Source organism: Manis pentadactyla, chromosome 15, assembly GCF_030020395.1.
Source record: "Manis pentadactyla isolate mManPen7 chromosome 15, mManPen7.hap1, whole genome shotgun sequence".
Lineage (NCBI taxonomy): Eukaryota > Metazoa > Chordata > Mammalia > Pholidota > Manidae > Manis > Manis pentadactyla.
This window is the reverse complement of record NC_080033.1, coordinates 82,961,608-82,986,498: the sequence shown is the minus strand read 5'-3', so window position 1 is coordinate 82,986,498 and position 24,891 is coordinate 82,961,608. Positions and strand designations below refer to the sequence as shown.

Below are 24,891 nucleotides of genomic sequence, written 5' to 3'. Positions count from 1 at the left end.
CCAGGAAAGATGGTGTCCCTGGAAGGTGGTCCAGGTTAGGAGAACAGCCCTCACCAGAGATGACAGGAGGTGCCACTCCCACAGAAGTTGTGGGTCTGTGGGCACAACGGGCTGTGTTTGACTTAACTAATTGCAAGATGAACTCAGTCTGTCAAATCTTTCTGCCATGGGGAGCTTTAAAACGGATGAGGCCAGGTCTGTGGTCGAAGGTTACATTCTAAAGAGATTTTTAAAGCTACAGTGAGAGCACCAGGCATGCTCGCACTCCTGTTTTTGCATTTCCAGCTTAGAGAGAAAAAGACAGAGAAGCGCACAGGCACAGAGGTTGAGAGAGTGGCTATGGCCCGTCCAGCCCCTCCACTGACCGTGGGACCTCCACAGAGCTTCGTGCCCTCTCAGGACCTCTGATTTCTCATCTATAAAGTGGAGATGATAATAATACCTACCTTATGAGATTGTTGTGATTAAATGAAACTGCCAATATAGGCTCCTCCTTGTCCCTTTTTAAAATGTAGGTCATTGTAAATTCAAATGCAGTTTAAGAAATAATACCAAGGGATCCCTTGAATTCTTTGCCCAGTTTCTCCCAATCGTAACTTTTTGCTAAGCTGTAGTAAAATACTTCAAGCACAATATTGACGTGGATACAATGCTGGGGCCTCCTCCCTCCCCTGGGCTGTGCAGTGGGGGCCCGAGTCTGGGTTCCTGTACGTCCCCCATGTCACCACAGGGTCTCTCCCGGTGACCTCTGCAGTCACATCCACTCTCACTTCTGCCTCATCCCTCGCTCTTGCCCCTGATGCTCGCAGCCATTCATCTAACCTCTGTTTCTAAAATTCTGTCATCTGAGAACGTCACATAATGGAACTGTGTAAAAGGAGCTTCCTGGGGAGGGCTTTGCTCTGCGTGATTCCCTGGAGGCCCACACAAGTTGCTGTCTCTGGCTCCTTCCTTTAGTTGCTGAACACTGTTCCATGCTGTGCATGGACCAGGGTTTGTTTAACCACTCAGCCTTTGAAGGACATCTGGGCTGATCCAGTTTTTGGCAATTATAAGTCAATATGCCCTGAACAGTCTTGAGACCACAAAGTGGCCAGTTCTGACCTGCGGGACGGCGTCCTGCATAGCTCTGCCTAGTGCCCTGAAGGCTGGGCACTTCACAGTGCGTGCTGGCACTGCTATCCTACTCAACTTGCTTGTGTGCCAGCCTTAACATGTCCCTTGCCTTCTCTGTACATGTTTGAACTTCCTGAAAAGCGGTTTACTGACCAGGAAAGCACAGCTCTGCACTGGTCTGTGAGACCCACTGGTCTGTGCTGCTCTGCTCAGCCTTCACGAGAAAAGCACATGGCTGCATTTCTGTGGAAAGTCGGGGAGAAGACAGAAGTCAACGCGGCCTTGCAGCTCTCTGGTGTGAGCCAGGTAGACCCCTGAGCGCGCGAGCTGGTCAGCCCTCGGTCTCTGTGTGGTGTCCTGCCCAGACTGGGCCCCCACGTGTGGCGAGTGAACACCCCCGCTCAGCCTGATTTCTGCTAATGAGAATTGTGGTTCTGCATAAGATTGTGATTGAAAAAGAGGTTCTGTGGCTGACAAGGTTTTAAGACCTGTGGTCTTAGGCCTGTGTAGTAAGACCAGGCTTTTGCTCATTTGGACTGCTGGGCATTTAGGACATCTGGAGAGGTGGTAAAGGGAGGGAAGGAGATGAGGGAAGTGCAGGCTGTGTCCAGGACCTCAAAACCCAGAGTGACAGTTATTAATCTGAAACAGTGCTGTGTGGGTCAACTAAGGATACCGTGATTTCTTTGATATTGATTGGAATTATGTCAAGACAGGTTTTAAAAAGTTGATCATCTTATGTTGATCAGAAACTGTGATTAGCAATTACAGGTCTTTGGTTAATAAAAATAGAAGTGAATTAAATATTAAATGTAGTTGTATAAGTAAAATCTTCCAAAACTTGTGGTTCCATTAAAGGAGAAAAGGATGACTGATGGAAACACTGGTAATTTGGGACTTCCCCTCCTGAATAATAACAGCAGCTCTCTGGGGTGCTGGCATGGTTGTGACTCTGTAGTAAAAGCCACGCTCTGTCATGTGGCCGAGGAATGCCAGTGTGAGGAGGTGGGGCTGACATGAATCTTACAGTACTTCTTGGTAATTTCTTAAAAAGCGTCTTCTCTGTACTTGACATAGCTCCCAGCTCATTAAGGGAATTGGTGAGATAGGAGAGTAGAGAGATAACTTTAAAACCTTGCATTGCTCCACCGTTCTGAGATAACCACCGTTAATGTGAAAGATAATTTCCTAGCTTTTCTCAAAAGTTCGTCATTTCTCTTACAGATTGCATGTACCACGCACCATCAGCAATTAGTGATTAGCGCTTTGTTCACATTGTGGTCCTGTTGGTGGGCAGGCCTCGCTGTTGCTTTAGGCGGATTCTGGGTGAAGCCGTGCACCCGGCGGCACAGGGGTCCCCCCTGATAGCACACCCCCCCCCCCGAGCTGGGCTCCTTGTGCCTCAGCGCTCTGTGCCTCTGGCTTACGCCAGCGAGCTGTTTCTGGGCTTGGGACCTGTTCTTTGAACCACTGTACTGTAAGCTGGTCGCATGTCATCTTGTGCATTTCTGTTTGAAAGTGTAGCCTAATTATAGTTGTGATGGTTTTGATGTGCGCATGTATGCTACATGAAGCTGTCTTCATATCTAGAATGTTTCTTCAATGTGTATTCCCCAGAAATGGGGTTGTTCTGTTAAAAAGTATAAATGTCAGAGACATTTAATTTGTATTGTCTTCCAGAAATAATTGAGTCGATTATTATTTTCCCTTGGAACAAAATGACCTTTAGACAAAGACTTAGAAGACTTGGGTTCTGTTTCCTACTTTTAATTTTCTGCATGACCCCTCAGACAACTGAAAACTTTTATCTCACTATACCTAACTTGGGCCCCATTTCTTTATTTGAAAAACAGCAGTTGGATCAGAGCACTGGTTCCCGGCCCAGATGCTGCTGCCCTTCAGAGGACCATGGCAGTGTCTGTGCACTTGTTTGGGGGGTATTGCTGGCATCTAGTAGGTGGAGGGCAGGGCCTGTCATCGCCCTCTGGGTGCCCAGGACAGAGCACTCCAGCACCACGCGGAGCGAAGGGGCTTCAGGCTCCCCTAGGGGTGAAACGGTAGGTGTTACGGTGTGCTGGACACCCAGTGCACGTTCACTGTTTGGTCTGCATTGTTCCGTGACTGGCTTTACAGGAAGAGCTTAATGACATACTTACTGCTTTTCAGCAGCACCAGGTTGTGTGGTTTTTGGAAGCTGCTTTTCAACATTTGTTCTTAATAGTCCTTAAGGTTAATGTCATTTTAATGTCAGCTTTGGAAAACCCTGTACAGGAGTATAAGGACAGAGGAATTTCACTCCATCTTTGCAGCACCTGCACCTGCACACACCAGTCAGAGAGCCGCTTAGATCTGGATGCCAGGTGTGGAAGCCGGGACTCCTGCCTTGCACTGCCCTGCTCCCCGAGAGTTCCCTGCTCCTGTCTGCGTCTGCCTCATTGACTTGGCACTTCCGACGTGTTTGGGGTAGAAGGGAGCCTGATGTTTAGATGGATTGTGGAACCATATATTTTTTTCCATTAATAGTTTATTTTTGAGGCTCTCCAGACCCTGTTGTTTGGAGTGTAATGGTTTGTTCTGCTGGCTTTCTCCGTGTCTGCAGTGTGAGGGCTCTGCTCACTCGTGGTGGTACTGTGTTCACAAAGCAGGGCTGCAGCTATATTTGATGTGACTTTTGGCCATAGGAGGCCTGAGGGGCTTCTAAATAAAGCTGACTCAATGATTTTGCAAGAGTATATGTTGTGCCATTTGTTCATTTTGATATTAGACTTTAGGTTGCCTTCAAATTGTTCAGATTGCTACATTTTGGTGTTGATTTGGTGAATGAAAATATGTTTTTAGTTGTCTCTGTACTTTAAATTCCTAGTTGTTAATGATAGAAATAAATTCTTTCAATTAATCATAAAATGGAAGTGTGACCAGATGGAGGATTCTGAGACCAGGGATCAGCCTGGCTTCTGCAAGGCCTGACCCTGACCTCGTCCTCTTGTCAAGTCCCTGTCTGGGGAGCAGAGGGGGCGAGGGGCGTGCGGACTCCAGCACTGCTGGGCTTTGGAAGACTAGCTGGGGCATGTCTGAGCTGCAGAGGTTGTTGTGGTATAGATAGGGCCATACCTTGGGGAGCACAGCCCCCCATACCCTGTGCTCCAGCCAGCCTGGCTTTGCCGGTACTGTTGGAACTTCTGGGCGCGCTTCCCCATTGGTATCCACTCCCTTCCCACACAAGAGTAACAGTTATTTAGAATTTTATATTTTAAGATTATTTGCTTTTCATTGACCTTTTATTGTATACAAAGTAAATCAGATTATTAAATTTCATGTGCTTTTGAAAGACACAAATGTATTCAGTATATTCCTCTCAGACCTTTTTTCAGTTCACGGTCAGTGGTTCTGGAGATAGGGGTGTGGTGATGTGTGTTGCTCTAGCTTGATGATCGGCGCAGAGGAGGTTCCCGTGCGTTCCGGCGCCGCGATCTGCCCTGTCCGAGAAGCCCCCTCTGTATCTGGCTGCCTCCGTGTCTCCTGATCGCATTTGCAAAGTGAGCAGACCCTTGTGGGCTTGCCCTGGTGTCCCTGTTTCTCCTGAGGAAGGAGCTCAGACCCGTAGTGGTGTGCAGGGGTCACATTTCTGAACTGAAGACGTGTGAAGTGTGTGTGGTGTGAATTATGATCCTTTTGTCTTTGCGAATGGATCCTTGAATAGACTGAGGGAGACAGTGAGCGGAATGGGGCGACATGGATGGCCAGGGAGGTCCCACTGAGCACAGGCTGAAGGTGGAGAAGGGAGCATGGACGGTGCCCAGGGGAGACCTGTGGAGTTGGTGGGGGGAGGCTGAGGGGCAGGCTGTCGGGCTTCGTGAGCCAGGGGGAGAGTGGAGAGTATTCTGAGTGTGACAGGAACTCCACAGAGGATGCAGAACGGTTAACTTTGACAAAGGTCTAATAACAGTAAGGTTTCTCTCAACGTCCTTGTAAAGAGGAGTCTGTGAATGTTCCCCCAGGGCTCCAGGCCAGAAGCCCTGTGTCTGGTGAGGAAGACAGGCCCACTGGGTGCCCTGCTTCCAAGGAGCAGTCACTGGGATGGCGCCCTGAACATGCCATCAGGAGCAGGCCCCTCTCCTGGGCTCTGCTCTCTCTTTAAAACCCCAACAGCCAAATGACTTAGGAATTTTGCGCTAGTCTGGAGTTAAATGAAAAAATATTAAGTGGCTGGTCCACAGGGAGGAGAGAGACTGAAGTTCTAAAAGGGATTGAAGTGAAATTATTTACACAAGCTACTTTTATTCTCCTTGCAGAATATACGTAGCCCGCTCTGGGACACGCCTCTGTCGGATTAATCTCTAGTCCTCAGCAGCACCAGCGTTCAGTATGGAATCGGTAAGTGTTTTACTGCATTTCCTTGCATCAATTTATTCTCTTTGGTTTGTAAAAATCAAATGACACCTCACTTCCAAGTAGGCCTTCTTGGGCTTGTGGAGTTTTGGCCATTTTGAATTTTATCCTGGCTCTCACTCAGTGGGGGATGTTTCCGTGGGGTGCGTGAGCTGTGTGGTCCATGGTGCCCAGTGAGGAGTCCTGCGGAGCATTTGCCCCTGGGAGCCTGGACTGGGACACAGTGTGCTTCCTCTCAGCTGCCTTTATCTTCTCTCCTCCGTGCCCAAGAGTCTGGAGCCGCCTGGGCCTGTGCTTGTGAGCCGTGTCGGAGCAGTGCTCTGCATGCTGCACTGACACTGCCTGACCGAGTGGCTCCTCCGGCCGGGACTGCCCAGCTCCTCTGGGAGAAGCAGCGGGGTCCTGGCTGTGCTCTGCTCTGGTACCCCTGGGTCTTGGCAGCTTGGTAGCTACTTGTGGTGTTCCTAGAGGTCTGAGACCAGCGTGTGGTTAGGGCCAGGCTGCCCTGATTCCTTGCTTCCTCCTGGGAATTGACTAGCAGCTGTGGGAGAAACAGCTGGTCTCAGGTCTGCCTGAGCCTCACCTGCCCCAGAACAAAGCCCCACTGTGGCAGGTGCGTGGTCCCGGCAGGCAGTTCGTCTCCTCTGGTGTGTGGATCGATAGCAGTTGGAAAGAAAACTCTTGGCTCATTTCATTTTCTCACACCAAACCTCAGTGTTGTGAAGCTAGTGACCCAGAAGTGTAGTATCTAGTTTGTGTTGTTCCTAGCAAGCATGAATGTTCTTCATCTAAGAGGACTCATCCTTACCTGAGCCTTTGCTGAATTGGGCCCTTTGAATCTTTGATGGGGTTGAAGTATGTCCTTGGAAATGAGAAGATTTGATGGAAAGAAATCCTAGGTGTCTCTGACAGTGGGCCTAGAACTGTCTTCTCTTAATCTGCAGGGTGGCTAGCAGGTAGAAAGAAGCCAGCTCCTGCCAGCAGGGGTGTTGATCAGGTGGCATGGGGTGGGCTTTTCAGCAGCCTGAGAGAGCCCCTCCCCAACAGGGCAGTTTCCCAGGATGAGCATGTGGACTCAGCCTGGTATCCGGGGCAGCGGGGCAGCCAGTGAGAGATGGGGTCCAGGAGAGAAGGACAAGGCAGGGCCAGAGGAAGGGCCGCTCACCCCCAGAGGCTGAGCTCAGCGGTGCTTTGTGAACTGTAATACCGGCCTGAATTTTATAACAAGGGAAGACAAGATGCTGCCTAAATTAGGTTCTTCGTATTTGGTGATTAAAATTCCATCCCCCTGATTAAAAGAGAAGATGTCATCTGCAGCTCTTTCCTGACAACCACTGGGTGGGCACAGTGGGTTTGGTGGATTGAGAACACAGATGTTTTACTGTTTAGGCTTCTGATGTGAGGGATTCGTTCTTTGCTGGATGTAATACAGTAATAACCCAAGGTGTCTAATGCTATTATCACTTTCGTGAACCATAAATATTCAGCTAATATTGATTATAACAACCCTTTAAAAAACCTGCAGTGTTTGGATTGAATAAAGATGAGTGTTCTTGTTCACGTGACGTGCTGCTCGGTCTGCCCAGCAGGGCAGCCTCCTCACGGGTTGGGGCGGGGGCGGCAGCACTGGGAGCAGCTTGCTGAGTTTTGCTTGTTTAACCTTTCCTGGCATCAAAAGGCAAACATTTTTAAAAAAGGATAGTTTTCAGGCCCTCTAATAACTTTTCACTGTTACTCATATCATTCCTTATTTCTCATTTTCATTTTAGCCACCTAAGGTGGAACACCAACCATTTGGATGAGCTTTGAGACAGAGGTGGGCTTGTTAATGCTCCTGGAGTGTTTAGGCTTTGCTCTCTGTCTGGGCATCATTTAGGGCCTCAGTTTGGGTGGATTCTGGGCTGGTCCTGCACTGAGATGTTCTAGGCATGGCTGTTTCAGGGTGTGTAGCCACGGGGGTGACGACCAGTGTGGCCCTGGGCTTGTGCGTTTACCTTCCCTGTGAAATGATCACGGTGGCATCAAACTCAAAGATTTTTGTAGAAGTTAAGTGGCACACTGTTTATGGAAATAGAGCGCCATGAAAATACAAGCTTTAAAATAATTAGATTTGGTGGTTTTTTTTTTACCTTCCTCTAGCATATAACTCTAGTTTCAGCTGACAGCTGGTGTGATTCTCACTTTGTTCACATCTTCCTTGGTGAAGTGGAAGGGCCAAGGCCTTTGAGAATAAAGATGAGATCGAAATGCTCTTGCTTCACACGTTTCAGCAGCTTTAGATGGGTGTGTAGATTGGAGAGTCAGTAAATGAGGCCAGGGTGAGGAGAACTGCTTCCCAGCACTGACCCCCCCCAGCAGCCTATGAATGACACAGGAATTCTGAAATTAGTTTCCAAAAATAAAATGGTTTCTGAAAGTGGCTATAGTATTACTAAGGGCTATGTTTTTTTTAAGAACCAGAGGTTTAGATTTAATGGTTCATAGGTCTGATTGAATACTCCCATCCGAGGTAGAAATGGATCACTTTCTGGCTTGCTGAAATGTTGAGCTGGAGCTGCAGGGAGCGATGCGTGCAGCTTCTCGGTGTCCTGAACGCGGTGCTGAGCAAGCGCACTCTGGCGGCTGCGCTCACTGTAGAGCGGCGACGTGCGGCTCTGCTCCCCAGAGGCCTGGACAGCTTGTGCAGCAGAACCGAGTTGTGCTCTGCCTGCGATTCCTGTGCTGGTGGCAGGGGGTCCCCTCCTGAGCAGCAAGGTTTGAGGGGGTAGGGAGCGAGGGAGGGGGTCCTGTCCTTGGTGTCCTCTTGCAAAAACGCTTCACCATCTGGTGTGGAAACAGAGCAGCTCTCCCCAGGCAGCCCCCTGTGTGACAGGAGTGGTCTCCCTGTCCTGCAGCCCCTGCTCGAGCTGGCCATCGGGCGGGCGTAGTGCTCGTGCCACGCATGTGGCCCTGGGCTGGGCTGGATCTGCTAGTCTGACGTTATTCATCTGCCTTTTTAACAAACAGGTTCTGTTACAGAGGGTTTAAAAATAACAAAGCTCACTTAGCTTCATTATCAAAGAAATGTGTGTAGCTAATTATGCTGATACAACTTACTGATTTTTTTAGTATTACAAACTTTTAATGTAATTTCAGTGTTCTGGGGAATATTTCTCAGCTAGGTTCCCTTGAACTGCTTATAAAGTAAGGAGTATTTGATGTCATTAAAATTAGATTGCATTAAATACATGTTTTTGGTTAATTTAAAAGTTGGCAGCTGTGTTCACACACTGCCCAGAGGCTCTGTTGCCCCCAGTGCAGCACTGGCCAGCTGGTTGGGCTTAGATCCTCTTACACCAGGGTGTTCGAATTGCTGGGATAGGCCACATGTCCAGGGCACAGGGTCCAAGAGCAGGTGGGTCGTAGCACAGGGAGTTCTGGGCCCACACCCAGCAGGGCTGCTCAGGTGCTGGGGTTCTGGTGGGGGCTTGATTCTTTGCCTCTGGGCTCTGTGACCCCAGCTGCACCAGAAGGTGGGCAGGGGGATCCCTGGGAAGGACAAGGAGGGCTATTCCCATCACTGCTGACTTTCTGCTCTTAGCCACTGGGGCTCTCGTGGTGCCAGCCTTCACTTCCCACCATCACATTGAAGCTGGCTAAAGTAAAGGGACTACTACCCTTTTTGCTTGAATCTGGCTTAGACCAGGTGCTCTGTGAGTTTTGTGGAAGCTGAGCTGAACTTCACGGCTGGAGCAACCCCTGGGGACCATCTTCTCCTTCTGCACCGTCATGGCTGGAGCAGTACAGGGGCGGGGTGCTGCCCAGCTTGGAAGCGTCTGCTCCAGGAAGGCAGCCCTTGGTCGTGATGGCAGGAAGAAGTCAGCAGGGGAGGGAGCCAGAGGGGGCAGGTGGAGTGCTGGTGGGCCTGAGCATCTGGGTTTCCCTGAGCCAGAGTTGGGGCGGCACCTTCATGGTGGGCCTGCCAAGAACTCTAGTCTCTCCTCCACCCAAGAATAGCTGTTAATGATTGTTATTTGTATTGCCTGTTGGAAGAGTGCATCTGGGATATTCTTAGTGTCCAAAAAAAAAGGGTGTTAGTGGATTTGAAGAGAGCTCTCTTCTGACTATGAGAGGGCAGCATTCAGCCCGACTACATCTGCCTGCTCCACATGGACATCCCCCCTGAAGTGTGAGAGGCACCGAGTGCTGCTGGCCAGGCAGCAAGTTTGAAAGGGAAGCAGAGCAGAACAGTGGTCAAGTTCCCAGCTGTGACTGTCCCAGCAGCTGCCAGAGGTGGCGAGAGCATCATCTGTGTGGTGTGTGCACAGTGGAGCGTCAGCGCCAGCAAGTGGTCCTGAACCCCGGGCCCGGCAACTCCAAGAAGACCAGGTGTGGAGGCAGCGCAGCCGGAGCATGTCGACTTCGGGCAGTGGGAGCCTCCAGGTCTCTGCTCTGCTGTGACCCCAAATGGAAGGCTCTGCTCAGAGATGTACACACACGCCCACCTGTTCTCTTTCCTGCCACTGATGCCTCCATGCTTCCTCTCATGTCCAGCCCACTGGCCCCTCCAAACTGAGAGCCCCTGCCTTGGGCCTGGGGTGACACTCCTATGGCTGCAGGAGGCTCTCTGCCTGGGAAGGAATAGGACGAGTAAAGAAGAAAGGTAAAGGAGAAACACTTCTTTGGAAATCAAATAATGCTTGTCTTATAAGGCTTTGGCTTTGGTGACCTTTTGTTAATGGATGGTTTGTTTATCAGAAAAAATAAGCCCTGGGGCCCTTGTCCTCTTCTGCGGTGTTAGCACAGGAACAGAACAGCAGCTGCTGCCTGGGTCCTGGGTATTTTCAGAGGGCCAAAGGACCAGCTAGGGCCTTGAGCTGACGGCAGTGTTTTCCTCTGTGGGAGGAGAACTGATGGGCGGTCTGCTGGGCCTTGACCATTCCCTCGTGCCACTGGCTTCCATGTCTTCCCGGCTCCTTGACGGCTGGCAGCCTCTGTTGAACATTTATTCAGCGGGAACCAGAGTTCAAAACACGTCACCTCCAGGCTGACCAGATGCTGCCTTTGGAAACGGATGACTTCACGGTAGTTTTTCATGGTACTCAGGTGACTGTACCCACTTGATTGAGGCCACAATACCTATTTTATGTTAAATTTACCCTGTGGCAGAATAGCAAACAATGTTATAAGTCAGTCAGATTGGAATTGAGAATTAAGCTGAAACATGCCAATTTAGATGTGATTAAAGAAGCCTACAGTCCTAGTGTATGTTGGCATGGTAATATCACAATATAAATTTAAGTGTTATAATTAAAACTTACTTAACATGAAAACCACTTCTGTTTTGAGAAGTTTACTGTGTAGCTCACCTCTCCCCATGCCCTCTACCCCTGTGTTTTTGGATTGGCAGGGGGCCGAGTAGTGACTTACAGAGCAGTCACACACACCCTTCTGCAGTTGGTAGATGGGTTTCTAACAGAGTGGTTAATTTGTGGGTTGGGTGAGGCAGCCTGAGAATTTGGGCTTTGTTGCAGCCCAGTGACTAGTCTGACACTCAGAGGTGGTCGTGGGCTTGAGTCCCCTGGAGGAAGACAGGTGGGAGTTAGACAGCAGTTTGCAATCAGGCCTGGGGTGATTCAGCTGGAGGAACCCTAATTAGGGCATTTTGGTGGGAGAAGCTGTAGTCAGGTGTGTGTGCACACTGATGCCTGTAGAGAATTGGTGTTCCTGGTGTCTGAGGCTCATATTCAGTGCCCCTGCCCTGTAGGCTGTCTCTTTGGCATCCTCCCCTAGTGATTGCTGCTCTCCACGTTTCTGCTCAGAGCGTCTTTCCTGGGGTCCTGCCAAGGCTGGGTTGGAGCTCCTGTAGCCCCTCCTGGGCTCCTGCACCCTTGGGAGAAACCACACTCAGCAGTTGCCCATGGGTGTATGTCTGCCGGCGATTGTTGAGGCCTGTGAGAGGACTAGCCAGAGGCCCGCACTGTGGCCCCCTTCCCTGTGGAGCTGGGAGGGCAGCACCCCCACACTTCTGTTGTGAAGGCCTGAGCAGCAGGGTCTCCAGGGGCCCTGTGCCGACGGCGTCAGGGCGAGTGAGTGAACTTCTTCCCGTGCTGTGACTCGGTGCGGTGCTCTGCATGTGCTGGAGCTCCTTGGGTCTCTGCATTTATAGTTACAGTCAAAACTTGGAAACTTCTGTGCTTCATTTCTTCAAACACCCTGTCTGACCCTCACCCCCTGTCCAGTGGCCCGTGGCCGGCCCCCATCCTGGCGCACTGCACTTCCCTCCTCTTGCGCTCACCTGTCCAGGAGGTCGGCTCTGCTGCTGGCCCTGCCCGCACTGCCGCGGTGTGCTTCTTGCCCCTGGAGGCTCGTCAGACCCTGTCTGGTGAGGTTTGGATATGGGGGGCTCCGTGTACTGGCCACTGAGTTCTGTGCCTGCTTCACCTTGTTGCCTCTGTCAACTCTGGGTTGGTTTGAATTGATTGATCATTCTCATTGTGTCTTGTGTTTTCTTATTACATGCCTGGTGATTATTTTTTCCAAAATACTTAACGATTTGGGGAAAATTTTAGGCTTACAGAGAAGTTGTCAAGATAGAGGATCCCTGTACATCTCATCCAGCTTTTCATAACTGCTCACATCTTGAGTTAATGAGGTGCAGTTGTCAAAGCAGAAAACCAGCGTCGGTCGCCTTGCCTCTGACCCATGTGGTCTGTCTGATGCCCTCCCTGTGAGCGTGGTGTTGCTGCCCTGTCCCAGGCCTGTTGCATACCTCTTTCCCTGTGTTGGCCCCCTCTCACTGCCCTCTGCCTGCAGTGGCCTTGCAGTCTGCGCTTGTCTTCTGTGGTCTTGTTTTGAGGAGCACCAGCCAGGTACGTTGTAGGGTGTCCTTCCTCTGGGCTTGCTTGCTGTTTTCTCCTTAACCGGGGGTTTTGGTTCTGGAGATGACTACAGAGGCGAAATGCCTTCTCCTCACAGCCTGTCAGGGGTGCATGTAGTCGCCGTGCCTCCCTGGGGCCTGACCTTGGTCCCCTCTAGGCCCCGCCTGGCTCTGTGCTTCCAAGACGGTAGTGTCTGCTCGTGGCAGGGCCTGTCCCACGGTCGCTTTGTCCATTGGCTGCTCATTCACATTGGGGGTGTGTACAGTCTGTACCGTACTGGTTAGCTTCTGCTCACGTTGCTCTTGCCTGGGAATACCTGGGTGCCCGCCACTGAGTTCTGCCATGCTCGGTGCTGCCTGGTTTTTTGTTTTCGTAAACCATCCTCCGCTTTGTTCTTGGCTCTGGTTAGTTCTTGGAAACAGTTTGCTCCTTTGCGCCTTGCTTTAAGATTGGTGAGGACCTTGCAGAGTCTTGGGCTACTGTGTGAGTTCTCCCTGTCCAGCCTCTGGGTGAGGTGTCGGTGACTCCCACCAGTGCTTGTGCTGGCATCTTGCTGGGCGGGCCCAGCATTGCCTGTCATCTCTGCTGGGTCTCCTCCCTGCCTGGGAGTTGTTCCCTGCTCCCTGAAGACCCAGGGGACCTCTGCAGACCCCTGATGTAAATCGTGTCTTCCCCTATCTAAATATTCCCCATTGACACACAAACATAGCATTCTGCCCTTTTAATCATCTTGTGGGTTTTCTGTAAATTGTGCATGTTTGACAGACCTGAATGTAAAGCTTCTGCTGTGCTCTGCTCTATTTCATGTAGTTTTAAAAGTGTTCTTTCGTTTTTGTATCACTGAAAGTGACCTGATCAGGGGAGCAAGGGGGTGTGACCTGAGGTGCAGCATGTGGTCTCTCTGGAGTAGGGACTGCGGGTGGCTGACAGCATGCTGTTGGTGGGCCTCGGGAACTCCACTGTGATCACGTGTGATGGTCCCACGAGGGATGCTAAACTAAGAAGGGTGTCCAGGAACTCACAGCTTTTCTGTAAGACTGAAATATTCCAACGCACAAAATGTTTTTCAAGTTTTTAAAGAACCTCAGAGATGAGTATAGTCAGTGCCCCCCCGCCCCTACTTGTGAATGGTCCCCCCCAACCCCCGTGGATATCCCTCCCCTGGTGGATGTTCACAGTAGACCAAGTGAGTGCCGTCGTCATAGAAATCTCTCACATTCACAAGCACATAGCATGACCCTCAAGGGCCTCTTCTTCCTGAGGCAGGAGGCAGCTCCTTTGCTGGGCAGCTGAGTATCTTTCCTCCCCCTGTGAATATATCTCTCCAACCCCACGTGTACATCTCTCCTCCACCTCTGTCTCCTTCCCACCATGTGTATATCTCCCCGTACCGTGTGCACATTGCCACCCCACCCCCACCATGTGTACACCCCATGTGCTTTATCCAGCAGAAGTCTTACCGTGTCCTTCTTACTGAGTAGTATTTCTTAGTTGGGCCTTGTTGTCTGATTTCACCACTGCCCTGGGCTCTGTGTGGCCACACTTATTCCCACACGTCCTGTGCACATGCCTCCTCTGTTCCCACCTGTCTGGAATGCTGACTGCTGGCCTTTGCAGGGCCTTCTGGACACAGTGGAGGGCCTTTGGCTTATGACCACAGGTGGCTGCAGCTGCTCAGGGGGTGCTGGGGGCCTGGGATGGGACCACCCCCTCCCCCTTGCCACACATGCTGCCTTCGCACCTGACTGAGCCCTCTCTGCTCCTGGACCTCTGGGGCACAGGGAGTGGTCCTGAGCTGTCTTGCTGGTGCCTGGGGCACGTGCTCTGGGCCCGCCATGCTGATGCCTGCAAGTCAGCCAGTGGTGGAATTGAGTCTTTAGCTTTTGTTTTATGGAGCTGTTGTTTAGAAGAAGTCATTGTATCATAAGAAAATGACTCGGTGGCTTTTGTTTTGGCTTAGTGTAATTTACACTGTCAAGGCTGTTATTTTCTTAAGTAAAAAATACCAGTGACATGAAAGTACCTGCTTTCTCCCTCCTCTGGAAGGTAACTCAGTCAGACCTGCACTAGTGTGTGATTCGTGTCCTGGAGGCCTCCTTGGAAGCGGGTACCTCTCAGGATAAAAAAGGCCCTGCAGCCAGTGTGGGCAGCTCTGACACCCCTGCCTGTCGGGACGATCCTTCCAGGGGAGACTGGAAGTCCTCACACTGCCTGAGCAGCACCACACGAGAACAGAGGGCCCCTTGCTGGGAGCGAGGCCTGGGGCACATTGGACTGACTGTGTGCATCCCAGGTCTGGAGGGCCAGGTGGCCTGTGAGTAAGGGCAGCAAGAAGGGCCCCTCCTGGGACTGTCATGCCACTTAAAAAGGTTGTGTGCATTGTCATCCTCATCAGACTTCAACAAAATGCTTTTCTATGTTAATTCACATTTGTCTTCAGTCATTATAGTAACAGACCTTGCATTGTGGATTTTCTTGTTTTTTGACCCACATTAGAAGTAGATAAATTGTTCATTTGAAGCCAGAATTATATTTTTTAATTAGTAAGGGTTTATTGAAGAAAATAAAATCTGAGGAATAGGAAAAACCCTGACAGCCCTTTGTTTCTTTCAAGTCAAATGTGACAAAACCAGTCATTGTTGCTTTCATGACTTTGTTGAGATTGTGTTCCTTATTTTAAAGTCAATTGAGAGAGCCTGGGACTACTCTCTCCTTCAATAAGATTAGCTAAAATACTAAAATTTAACCCTTCATAGGAGTTGCGTGGAAGTTTCGGGAGCCCGGAAGTAGCTGCCTTTGAAATGAATGAGAAGCATCTGGAGCTTGGGGTGACTCGTGTTTCCCAGTGTCCATCGTGTGAATGCAGAAGACCCCTGTGTGGCTGGTGGAGGAGGGTCTCCTGGGCCCTTTAACTAACATGTGGCCTCTGATGTCTGGACTCTCTTCTTTCTTACAGACTCTGCCACATAAAGCCCCCTCCTCCTGTGTTCTCACACACGCACAGTATCACGCAGGTGCTCCCCTGTGGCTAGAACCAGCCCTCCACGGCCCTCACTGCCCCTGGGCTGTCCGTCAGGCTGGGTTTCCAGAGATGGTAAATGTAGGTTGCTGTGTAAAAAGTTATAAGACCAAAGGCCCTCTGATGAAGGGAAAAGGAAGGAAAAACTCATTTCCTGGCCCTTTCTAGTTTTTAAAATTACGTTTTATTTTCCCCCAGACTTACGAGATCTACTCGACATAAGCATTGTGCGGGTGCCGAGTACGTGGCTGGGGTCCTGGCCCGTGTGCGCACTGCACGGTGGTCAAAGCTGACGCCTCACGTAGCGCACGCTGCTGCCTCTGAGGAGAACTTCAAGGCCTACGCCGTCCCTTTCATAGCGAATGTCTGTGTCCTTCCTTATCCACCTCATCATCCCCACGTACACCAGGCCCAACATTCAGTCTGTTCAAAGGCACCCTCATGGTTCTACCCCTGATCTCTGGAGTTGGGTTCTGTCACTGTTTTTCCGTATTACTGTGTGGGGGGCAAGTGTTGTATTCTGGATCTCAGCTCTATTTTGGTACCTAAGTGACTGTTTGAGTCACACCTTACTTAATCTTACTGTCTCAGAACAGCTTCAGAGCAAGTGGCTGCTTGCATCAAAGGGGGAATAGGTTCCCAGACAAGCTTAACCCTCTTCCTGAGATGTGTTTGGGTTTCTCTGTTCCTGTATGAGCAGACAACCCCAAACTGTGGAAGGCTGTGCTCGGTGACTCCCTGAACCTTGCAGGCAAGCTCAGATCTGGGTTTGTGGATGCGTCCGGCACTGGTGTCCATGCCTTCCCCAAGCACTCGATGTCCCATAGTATGAGTGTGGAGTCTGGGACCAGCCTGAGCTCCTCAGGGAGGCTTCAGAGAATATTGCTTTACTGAGGGGAGTTCAGGATGCGGGGCAGAGAGGGGATTTTTTTTTTTTTTTTTGGTGGGTTAGCCTAGGGCGATCACAGTGGGGACAGGGAAGTGCGGATAGAGAGGGGATGTTTTTGTATCTTTATCTTGCCAGATGCTTTTATGGAGTGCCTCTTTCAGTGGGAGCTGAGGTTGGCAGATGCAAAGCACCGGAAATTCCTGCAGGGCTTTAGTGGGTGTGAAATAGGGTCACCCCATTTCAGCATGGATGCTCTCTACTGGGGACTGGAAGGCGGGGTGAGGTAGGATGGGGTGGAGACAGCTTTCCAGGGCCCTTGGATCTGTGTGTGGCCCACTGGTGCCCTCATAATTTGGCTCAGGTTCTTGGCTTTCGTCTGTCTGGTTGTCCACCTGAGCTTGCTGTGGCCCCTTGGCTCCAGTCATTCCTGGCACAGCTTTGTTCCAGAGTGACTTCATCGCCCTGTCACTGCAGACACACATCAAGTGGCCAGTGGGACACTAAGGTTTGGAGTCAGTCAGAAGTCAGCCCCTAAGTGCTGCTCTGCGAGTCTGGAGGTGTACATTGGAGGGACAGGCGGCTCAAGGAGCACTCGTGTGGGGCGGTTGGCGTCCCTTAGTGCAGCCAGAAGTCGTGGCTTGGTGGGGGCTTTTAGCCAGCCTGGGGCCTTGCACCCCATTGCTGGTGGGTTTCTGTGACCTTGAGACTTTCATCCAGGAAGTAAGCATGTCCTCTGTGGTTCCTCCCTGTTTGTCTCCCAGGTGCCGTGGTCCCCACCCCTGTCACCTTAATCAGTAGCACAGCCTTGTTTTGGCCCTCCCCCCCCCCCCCCCACAACCAGGCACCAATTGCCAGGGGGCTGGAGGCTGCTCAACCTCACTCCCCTTTACTGAGGCCTGAGGAGAGGGCCAGCAAGGCCAGAGGGGCCGGGGGCTGGTTCGAGGGGGGAGAGGGCCCACACTGCCCTGTGTTCCTCCGACTGGGAGCTGCCCACTGTCCCCCGGGGCTCCCAGAGGGATCCTGAGGCCAGAACATTTCCAAGGCTGTTGCCACGTGCTGATTCTGCAGGTTGTTTCCCACTAGGTAGGGTGTGGCTGCTCTACAGGAGGCACGCATCCTGGGCTCCCTGGGGCAAATTATTTAATTCATGCTTTTCTGCTGTTCAGCTGAGTGATGGGGGAAAACAGGTGAGGGTTAGGGGTCCTTACAGTTCTGTAAATCAGCATGGGACCATGCACAGCAGGTTTGGATGATGAACTGTGTTTCAGTCTTCCAACTTTCCTTGAGATGTCCCCTGTATTGGTCACTGGCTGTAAATGTTTTTAATGGCTTTCAGGGATCCAGGGGAAGGAGGAGATGGGTCACAACAGGTCCACCCTCACTCGGAGAGTGTACCTTTCCCAACACCTGCACTGGGCTGGCCACTCCCTGCTTCCCTCTGCCTGCCCTGGGCCTTCACCTAAATGCATTTATTCGGAGAAACTCAAGTGCCCTGGGAAGAAATAGACAAGGCATGGTCTGAGCACCACTGGGGGGCCGTGGCCCAGAGAGTTTAAATGGCTGTGGTCCCCAAGGGAATGACCCATGGCCAGCTGTCAGTTTATGCCCTATGAGGACTCAGATGGCCTCCCGTTACCCTGCCACATCTGTTTGTGCAGCTGCTGATGTTCACCGAACACTGGATAAAGTGAGCCCGTTTGGTAGACACGCATACACTGACGGTATCCTTGAGTAGCTGAAGGGCATTAATTCCTTGATATGAGAATTCTGCAGGTCCCGTTCCGTGAACCGTGTCTTCTGATGTGCCTGTGGATGGGAGTTCTGTCTGGGTTTGGCTGGGCGGAGAACCGCACACCTGGAGCCACAGCTGGGAGGGCTGCCTGTGGAGCAGCTGGCTACAGTCTGGGGCAGGGGCAGTGGTCTGGGTTCAGGTGAAGCGTTCCCTCTGCTTGAGGAGATTTCTTCCTGAAGGGTCCTGAGGCCCTGCTTCTTGTTCACAGGGCATCAGCCACCAGCGCAAAGGCACGGTGGAGGGCGGGCCCCTCTGACTTGGAGCCGGCTGAGTGCCCCACATCCCACGCTGCCCAGTGCAGAGGCCCCTTGGGTAGCCTGCCAGGGCCTCTGCATGCTTCCACTTACTTGGATGGTGGGATGTCTGCCTGGACCTGCGGACTTCCCGGGACTGTCTCCATCCCGTTAGCCTCTGTGCAGTAGCTGTGCCATCTCTTTTCACGTCATCCCACATAAGCCTCTTGTTTGCACAACTAGAAAATCATAAAGCTTGTTTCATAAACAAGAATGCCTGCCATAATTTGGCTTTTGCTGACCGTGTAAGGTCAGAGCTTTAACGTAAAAGCTGCTGCTCTGTCAGACAGCAAGCCGGGACGGACAGGTGTGAGGGTGTGGGTATTCCTTTGCGTTTTCCTTCTGGTGGGCTCCTCCCTGTAGCCCCCCTATGCTGGCTCTTTGGACCCATTATTTACCATCTTCTCAGAGCTTTGGGCTCGGGGACCTGTTGGAACCACACCCAGGGCGCTTGTGCAGCCAGCTTTCCCCCGAGCACATGCTGGCAGCCACTGCTGAGGGTTCTCGTCGCTGAACACCAGTCCTGGTGATGGCTACTCAGGAGAGACTTGCTTGTGAGCTCTCCTCCTCCCTGGAGGTGGCTTAAGAGGGCTGCTCTGCTCAGGCTCTTACTACTGCGGTTTTCTCTCCATTTTCTGCAAGTTAATCTGTGTCCTGTTGGTTTCTGTCAACAAAGACTCGTTTGGCCTTAGATTAGACACATGGACTCATCACTGCCCGGGTGCCTACTGTGGGTTGTGTAGTGGCCTCAGTGTGGGACTTGAGGGCATAAAGGGGTGGCTTCAGGGACCCCGGGGGCTGCATGACAAGTGCTGGAGGGTTGAGGGCGCACGGTGCTCAACCAGCCTAGGAGGAAAGCCTAGGAGGACGCGCACCCTCATTTGATATGTCTTTTCACAGTGAATTCTTGTAGATAGGGAGTTTTTGTAACCATTTACCTGAACTGAAGCTCGAGCAGTTTGGTGATGCAGAAAATAGAGTGTTTGGCGAATAAAGAGGAGGGTGTTTGTTTTTGAGAAATGAGGATTAGAAACTGAAATGGTAAGTTTCTGCAGCAGGTTATTTCTTTCTAAATATTTTGTTTTTGTGTATTTTCAAAAATTTAGATTGAAATTGTATTTCTTAGGGAATAATTGAAACAATTAAAACATGAATGGAGTGGACGTCCCCATTTACTCTGCACCCTCAACCCTGACTCTTCTTCTATAGTGAGCATGCACCTGCCTTACACGAGCCGGATCCACACTTCTGCTCGCAAAGCGGCACATTCACACTTCAGGGCGACCTGGTGCTGGACCAGAGGAGCTGCGGGAGGTGGTGTCCGGATGCCCCACAAGTTGGTCTCTCCAGGCTCGTTGCACTTCCAGTCTGGGGGCCTCCTGATGCCCACGTTCCATTCTCAGGGCGTATTGAGAACGCTGCTCCCTGTTTACTCTTGATTTGAGCTTTTTTTTTTTTTAAGTTACCTTATAAAACTTTTCATTCTATTTAGAAACTGGTAGAAGGTCAAGGCCAGAAATTCTTAGATTTCTGGAAACAAGATAAAATGCCTGAGTGTGGCTTGTGTGCCTTCTCCTGCACTGTTCTGCCTGCAGGCGGCACCTCGAGCTGCTTCCCAGCCAGTGTTGCCAGCATGGGGGCCATCCCCCAGCTTCACACATTTCAGGGCCAGCTTTCTAAGACCGTTGGTGGGCACGGACGACCCCTTGTACCGAGTCTCCTTTTTGTGGCTGGTCGTTCCCAGAGTTTATCCGGTGCTCCTGCCCACACGTGGGGCTCCAGGCCTGGGCTTTGCCACAGCTGTGAGATACATGGTATGATACTCCTGAGTGTCACCTGTGACCTCTACAACAATCTGGTCCCAAAAGGACTTACAGATTTACAAAACCTACTCCCGCTTGCCCCGCCACACAAGAGGAAGGAACCAGTGCCCAAGCACCTCTCAGCCTTCCCGACTGCATCTCCTCTCCTCTGCTTTGCTTTCCCTGATCTTGCTGGGTACAGAGACGGCTCCTAGCCACAGTGGAGGTGCTCCTGGGTCATGGCCCATGTGGGTGTGGTGTGGCTGCTACTGTGCCCGGTGGGGCTCCTGAGTGGGTGTGCACCTGGCGAGGGCTCTGCCCCTGCAGACTGAGCCTGAAAGGCATGTGTGAAAAGGGAGCCGTGGCTGGTTAGTCTCTTGGGGTCTTCTAGCCACAACGAGACGCAGAGTTATCTTGCATATTAGGCTTATGACTCCAGCTGATGGGTATGTTTAGATGTGTTTTTCTTAGCCTCTTGACACTCAAGGTCTTGCCTCTACAAGTGTTCTTGAAGAAAAGCCTGAGCAGATATGCTGGTTCACCATGCTTTGAAATTGTGTTTCTCTGATCTTCACCAGCTTCATCTGTAGCCTAATAACACATAAATTTAGTTTAATATCTTTTTAAGCTGTACATATTTGTTATCTTCTGTGGAGGTTGTGGTCAAGCTTCAGTGTCATGATTGGAAATTAGTATCAAGAATTGGGAGTAAACATCCATCCCCTAATCCAGATGAGACTTCCATGTTCATGAGGTCATTGTGTGTATTTGCATGTACATGTGCTGGTCACGTGGTCCTGAACCCGGGTGTTGTCACTACCGTTTTCTGTACCTGACCTGCCACAGCTGGTGCAGGGCTGCCCTCAGTGCTCTCTGGAGGAGTGTTTCCCACCACGCCACCAGTCTAGGCTCTCAGGAGGGAAGTCGGTGCATCACAGATGGGCTTCCTGGGCCACAGCGCCCTGAGGGCCACTTAGGAGTAGCTAACTCAGGCTCTGCCGGCCAGATCCTCCAGTGCAGCTCTTCACCTCTGTTGGTGTACTACAAAAGTAACCACAGATGGGAGGCGAGCTGGTGAGCATGACTGTGTCCCAGTCAGACCTCATGTAGCTCGCCGACTTCTACTCTCTGGGGTACAGTGAGGAGAGTTCCTAGGGTCAGTGAGCACGTCTGGTTGATTCCTGTTGAAGTACTGTCTGTCCTTTTGCAAAGTCTGATATTAATGTTTTAGAAAAGAGTCATTAGGCATAACGGGTTGCTTTGAAGGGTGTCACGGGAAGGGGAGAAGGTAAAGAAAATAACCAGTATAAAGAATTACTTAAAACTTTTGCCTTTTTTGCAATACTGTCTCCTGTCATTCACTTGTACCTACATGTTCCCCTCATTGTGGCTGTAGAATGGTGGGTGACCCACAGCCATGCACCCATCCAGCTTGTTACCAGGAACTGTCTTCTCACCCTTCAGTAAGGTTTTCTCTTCTTGAGTACTTGCTGGGTAGTAAGGCTGTGTTCAGTATTTCTAGGGCCTCAGGTTCTTGCAGTTCACAGGTCAGTTCATGAAATGAAACCTAAAACACCAGCAGCCCAAGCACCTCAGTGATCTTGTAGTTCCCATGGTTACTAGGAGCTCAGAGGAGAGCAGTTTGCAGAGTGAGTCGGAGAAGGACTTGAACTGAGCTAGGGTCTTGAGCCTGGACAGAGGAGAGGCCCTGCAGGCAGAGAGCGTGCACTCTTCTGGTGGGTGAGGGGAGGGGAGTTGAGAAGAGTCAGTGGGGGCTTTGGGCATGGCTCCAAAGCCATTCTGTTTAGGTGAGAAAGCATTGCAAATGTTTGTGTAGTATGGCTAGGAAGCAAGACTGGTCACCTTTGGTGTGTGTGGTCATCGCAGCTGCAGAGCTCGCTCTGGACCCCTTTGCCTCCATATCTGGTGCTTGGGCACCCCGTGTACTCGTCCAGCCTTTCTGCCACAGAACAGAGAAGGGGGGCCTGGGCCGAAAGGTGAAGGGTTGGTCGGATAGTGTCTCCCCCCAGTCCTGTCACAGATCCATAGGCACTCATGCGGAGTGCAGGGACAGAGATGTGCCAGAGCATCAGCCCGGACAGTAGAGGAGCAGGTTTGACCTCCTTTTCTCTGGGCAGTGGTCGTTTGGTTTGGGGCAGAACCTTCTTCCAGGGCTGGGAAAGCCGTGTTCTGTGCAGCTTCCTGAGAGTCCTCGTGCTCTCCTCCAGAGGCCAGCTGCTCTAGGTGGCCCCTGGGGCCGGGACCCAGGCCTTCTGGCCTTGTCACCCACCTCCGTGTCTCAGGGGCTCAGCTTTCTCGAACACGTGGCATCAATGGCTCTGAGCACAGGAATTGTGTGGAGTGTGTGCCAGTCTGGTGCAGGGTTGAGGGGCGTGTGTGCTCCAGCAGGGGCTGTCCTCAGAGCGTGCCCGAGGGTGTTGGTTACGTGTTGGTGAGCACTGTGCGCTGTTGTGGCTGCGTTGTATGAGGCATCTTGTGGGAATGTGAACGTTGGATGTTGGTATTAATCATGTGCCATTTGTTTTCTTTCTGGAGTAGTTGGTTCTGTCAGTGCTGAGGCTGCATTTAGCATCCTATCTGTAGATGTGCATCTTCTAGAACTTGGTTTTCCGGTGGCTCAGGAGTTCTGCTCTGTGCCCTGGGCCACTGGCCCTGGGCCACAGCTGGCAGCCTGGCTTGCTTGGAGCTTGCTGCCTGTCCTGCTCTCCAGAATTCAGTACGTGGACTTTTGGAGTTGATTTTCCTGTATGTGTGGGTTGTCCTCCCTCTGGTCATGAAAGAAAGGCTGGCAGGGAGCTGTCCTTGCTCACTGCACCTTTGCCCTGGAGCCCCTGGGGCTGCGACCTGGGAGGCAGGTGGGGGGCACAGTGCTGGGAGGAGGAGCGTGGCCCTGGCTGTGGTCATGGTGCTGTTGGGAGGTACAGGCGTGCCTGGTGTGTGACAGGTCTTAGGGACCAGCACTGTGAGTGCCACCAGCCCGGAGTCCACTGTTGGTCTGGTGGGTTACTGCCTTTTACCGCATGGCTATCCTATTTACTGTCGTATGATTTTGGACATAAGGCATTTTTGTTCAAATTCATTCATTTACTCGAGGATCTTGGGAAAGTAGCTTAACTCTCCTGGTTAGACTGGATGGTCATTGAAGGCCTTTCCCATGACTGACTGTCTCACCGGGCTCACTGCCCAGTGCCCAGCAGCTGTCTGTTGTGGTCTGAAATGGTGGGTGCTGTTGACAGCGAGGGAGGCAGGAATGATGACCTGAAGACTCACTGTCCTGTGCTGAAAGCATGGACCACGGGCCTCTTTCTCCATGTCACTCAGGAAAACTTCTATGGGGCAGTGAACGGCCACGGCTGACTGGGAGGCTGGACAGGGAGCTGTCAGGAAATGGCGTTCAGTGTGCCTGTGAGGCACGGCGGTTTTCTGACTGTGTGTGAAGTCAGAATTTTTATTTAACGTCCCGTTGGGAATATTTCCAGTCACCAGGTGTGAGCGATAGCACACCGCTAAACACGTCCAACTGTTTGCCTATCTTGTTGCATCTGTTTCCTTTCCCTGCTTGCTTGTCTTTTTCTTAATTTAAAAATTTTAGTATTTTAAAGGAAATCTGCACATATTTAAGAGCTTAAGGCCTTTGTTCTTTTAACAGCAGTGGGTTTGAGCGGCTGGCACTTCTGAGTCTGTCCCTGACTGTCTTGCCCTGGCCACCTTGCTGCAGGAGGCTCCTCAGGGCGGGGTGCAGGCCCCCCTTGGGGCTTTTCTCCATACCGGACGGAGTATGTTTTCTCTGACTTTTGAATGTTACAGCATCTTGCTTTGTGCTTACTTGTTTTTTTCCTCCTAAAGGTATAAACTCTAGTGGTAATTTTCCATAACTGAGTTTTTAATGTCTTTTATTTATATGAGAGTCAGGTACCATCTTCGGTGGTCTCTGTGGTCCCTAAGCTCATAGTGGGAGGGACCCCTGGGTCCAGGGCAGACCCTCCCCTTGCCTTTGCATTCTTAAATCCATCCTTCCTCTGGTTCCGCCTGCAGAGCTTTGGTAGGATTTCTTTAAAGTGAACCTGCTTTTGGCATTGTGTACCAGACGGACGGGTCTGCAGGATGTGGGATTGCACTTCCTCCTCCAGGCAGCACCCCTGCAGTCAACCTGCTTGTCTGGTTTCCGTGGGAGCACTGGGCCGCCTGGGTGCAGGCATGGTCCCCCAGGGCCGTGTGATGGTGGCCTGGTCATCCTGCAGAGCTCCTTCTGGGGTGTGGGCCCTGCCCCCCTGCCACCAGAGGGAAGCTCTGTAGGTGTAGCCAGCATGGTCACATGCACTGCCCTCCAGAGAACCCGGGTGCCTCGCTGAGTGCTGCCTCCCACATCTGCCGGAGGGGTGGGCTGCGTTACAGCCCACCAGGCTCTGGGGTCAGCACTGGCAGCATCGGCTGGCTCTGGGAGTGGCTCGGTTGGGTGTCACACTCACCCTGCCCTCTGTGACATGTGCCTTCTCGAGTGAGGGAGGGAGGGTTGTTGGTGGAGAGAGCAGGCCTGCCTTCTTCCTGGCTCTCTGCTGGTGCGCTGCAAAAGCACAAGGGCATGCCTGCCGTGTCTTTCCCATGGCAGTTTTTAATTCCCAGGTGGTCCCATTTGTCATGAGATAGGGCTGGCTGACAGTGTCATTTTTCTCGAATAGGGGACACGAAGCGTGGAGCTGATCTGCGTCC

The 24,891-nt window shown here is 51.5% G+C and overlaps 1 protein-coding gene across 7 annotated transcripts in view; it reads left to right on the top strand.

Annotated features, from left to right (window-relative positions):
- ANKRD11 (ankyrin repeat domain containing 11) overlaps window positions 1-24,891 on the top strand; it is a 180,820-nt gene that overhangs the window by 77,255 nt on the left and 78,674 nt on the right. For all 7 annotated transcript variants that reach the window (XM_036924279.2, XM_036924278.2, XM_036924281.2 and 4 more), the window contains exon 2: window positions 5,409-5,490. In XM_036924279.2, the coding sequence (XP_036780174.2) occupies window positions 5,482-5,490 (9 nt within the window). In that variant the 5' untranslated portion in view covers window positions 5,409-5,481. The remainder of the gene's footprint in view (window positions 1-5,408; window positions 5,491-24,891) is intronic.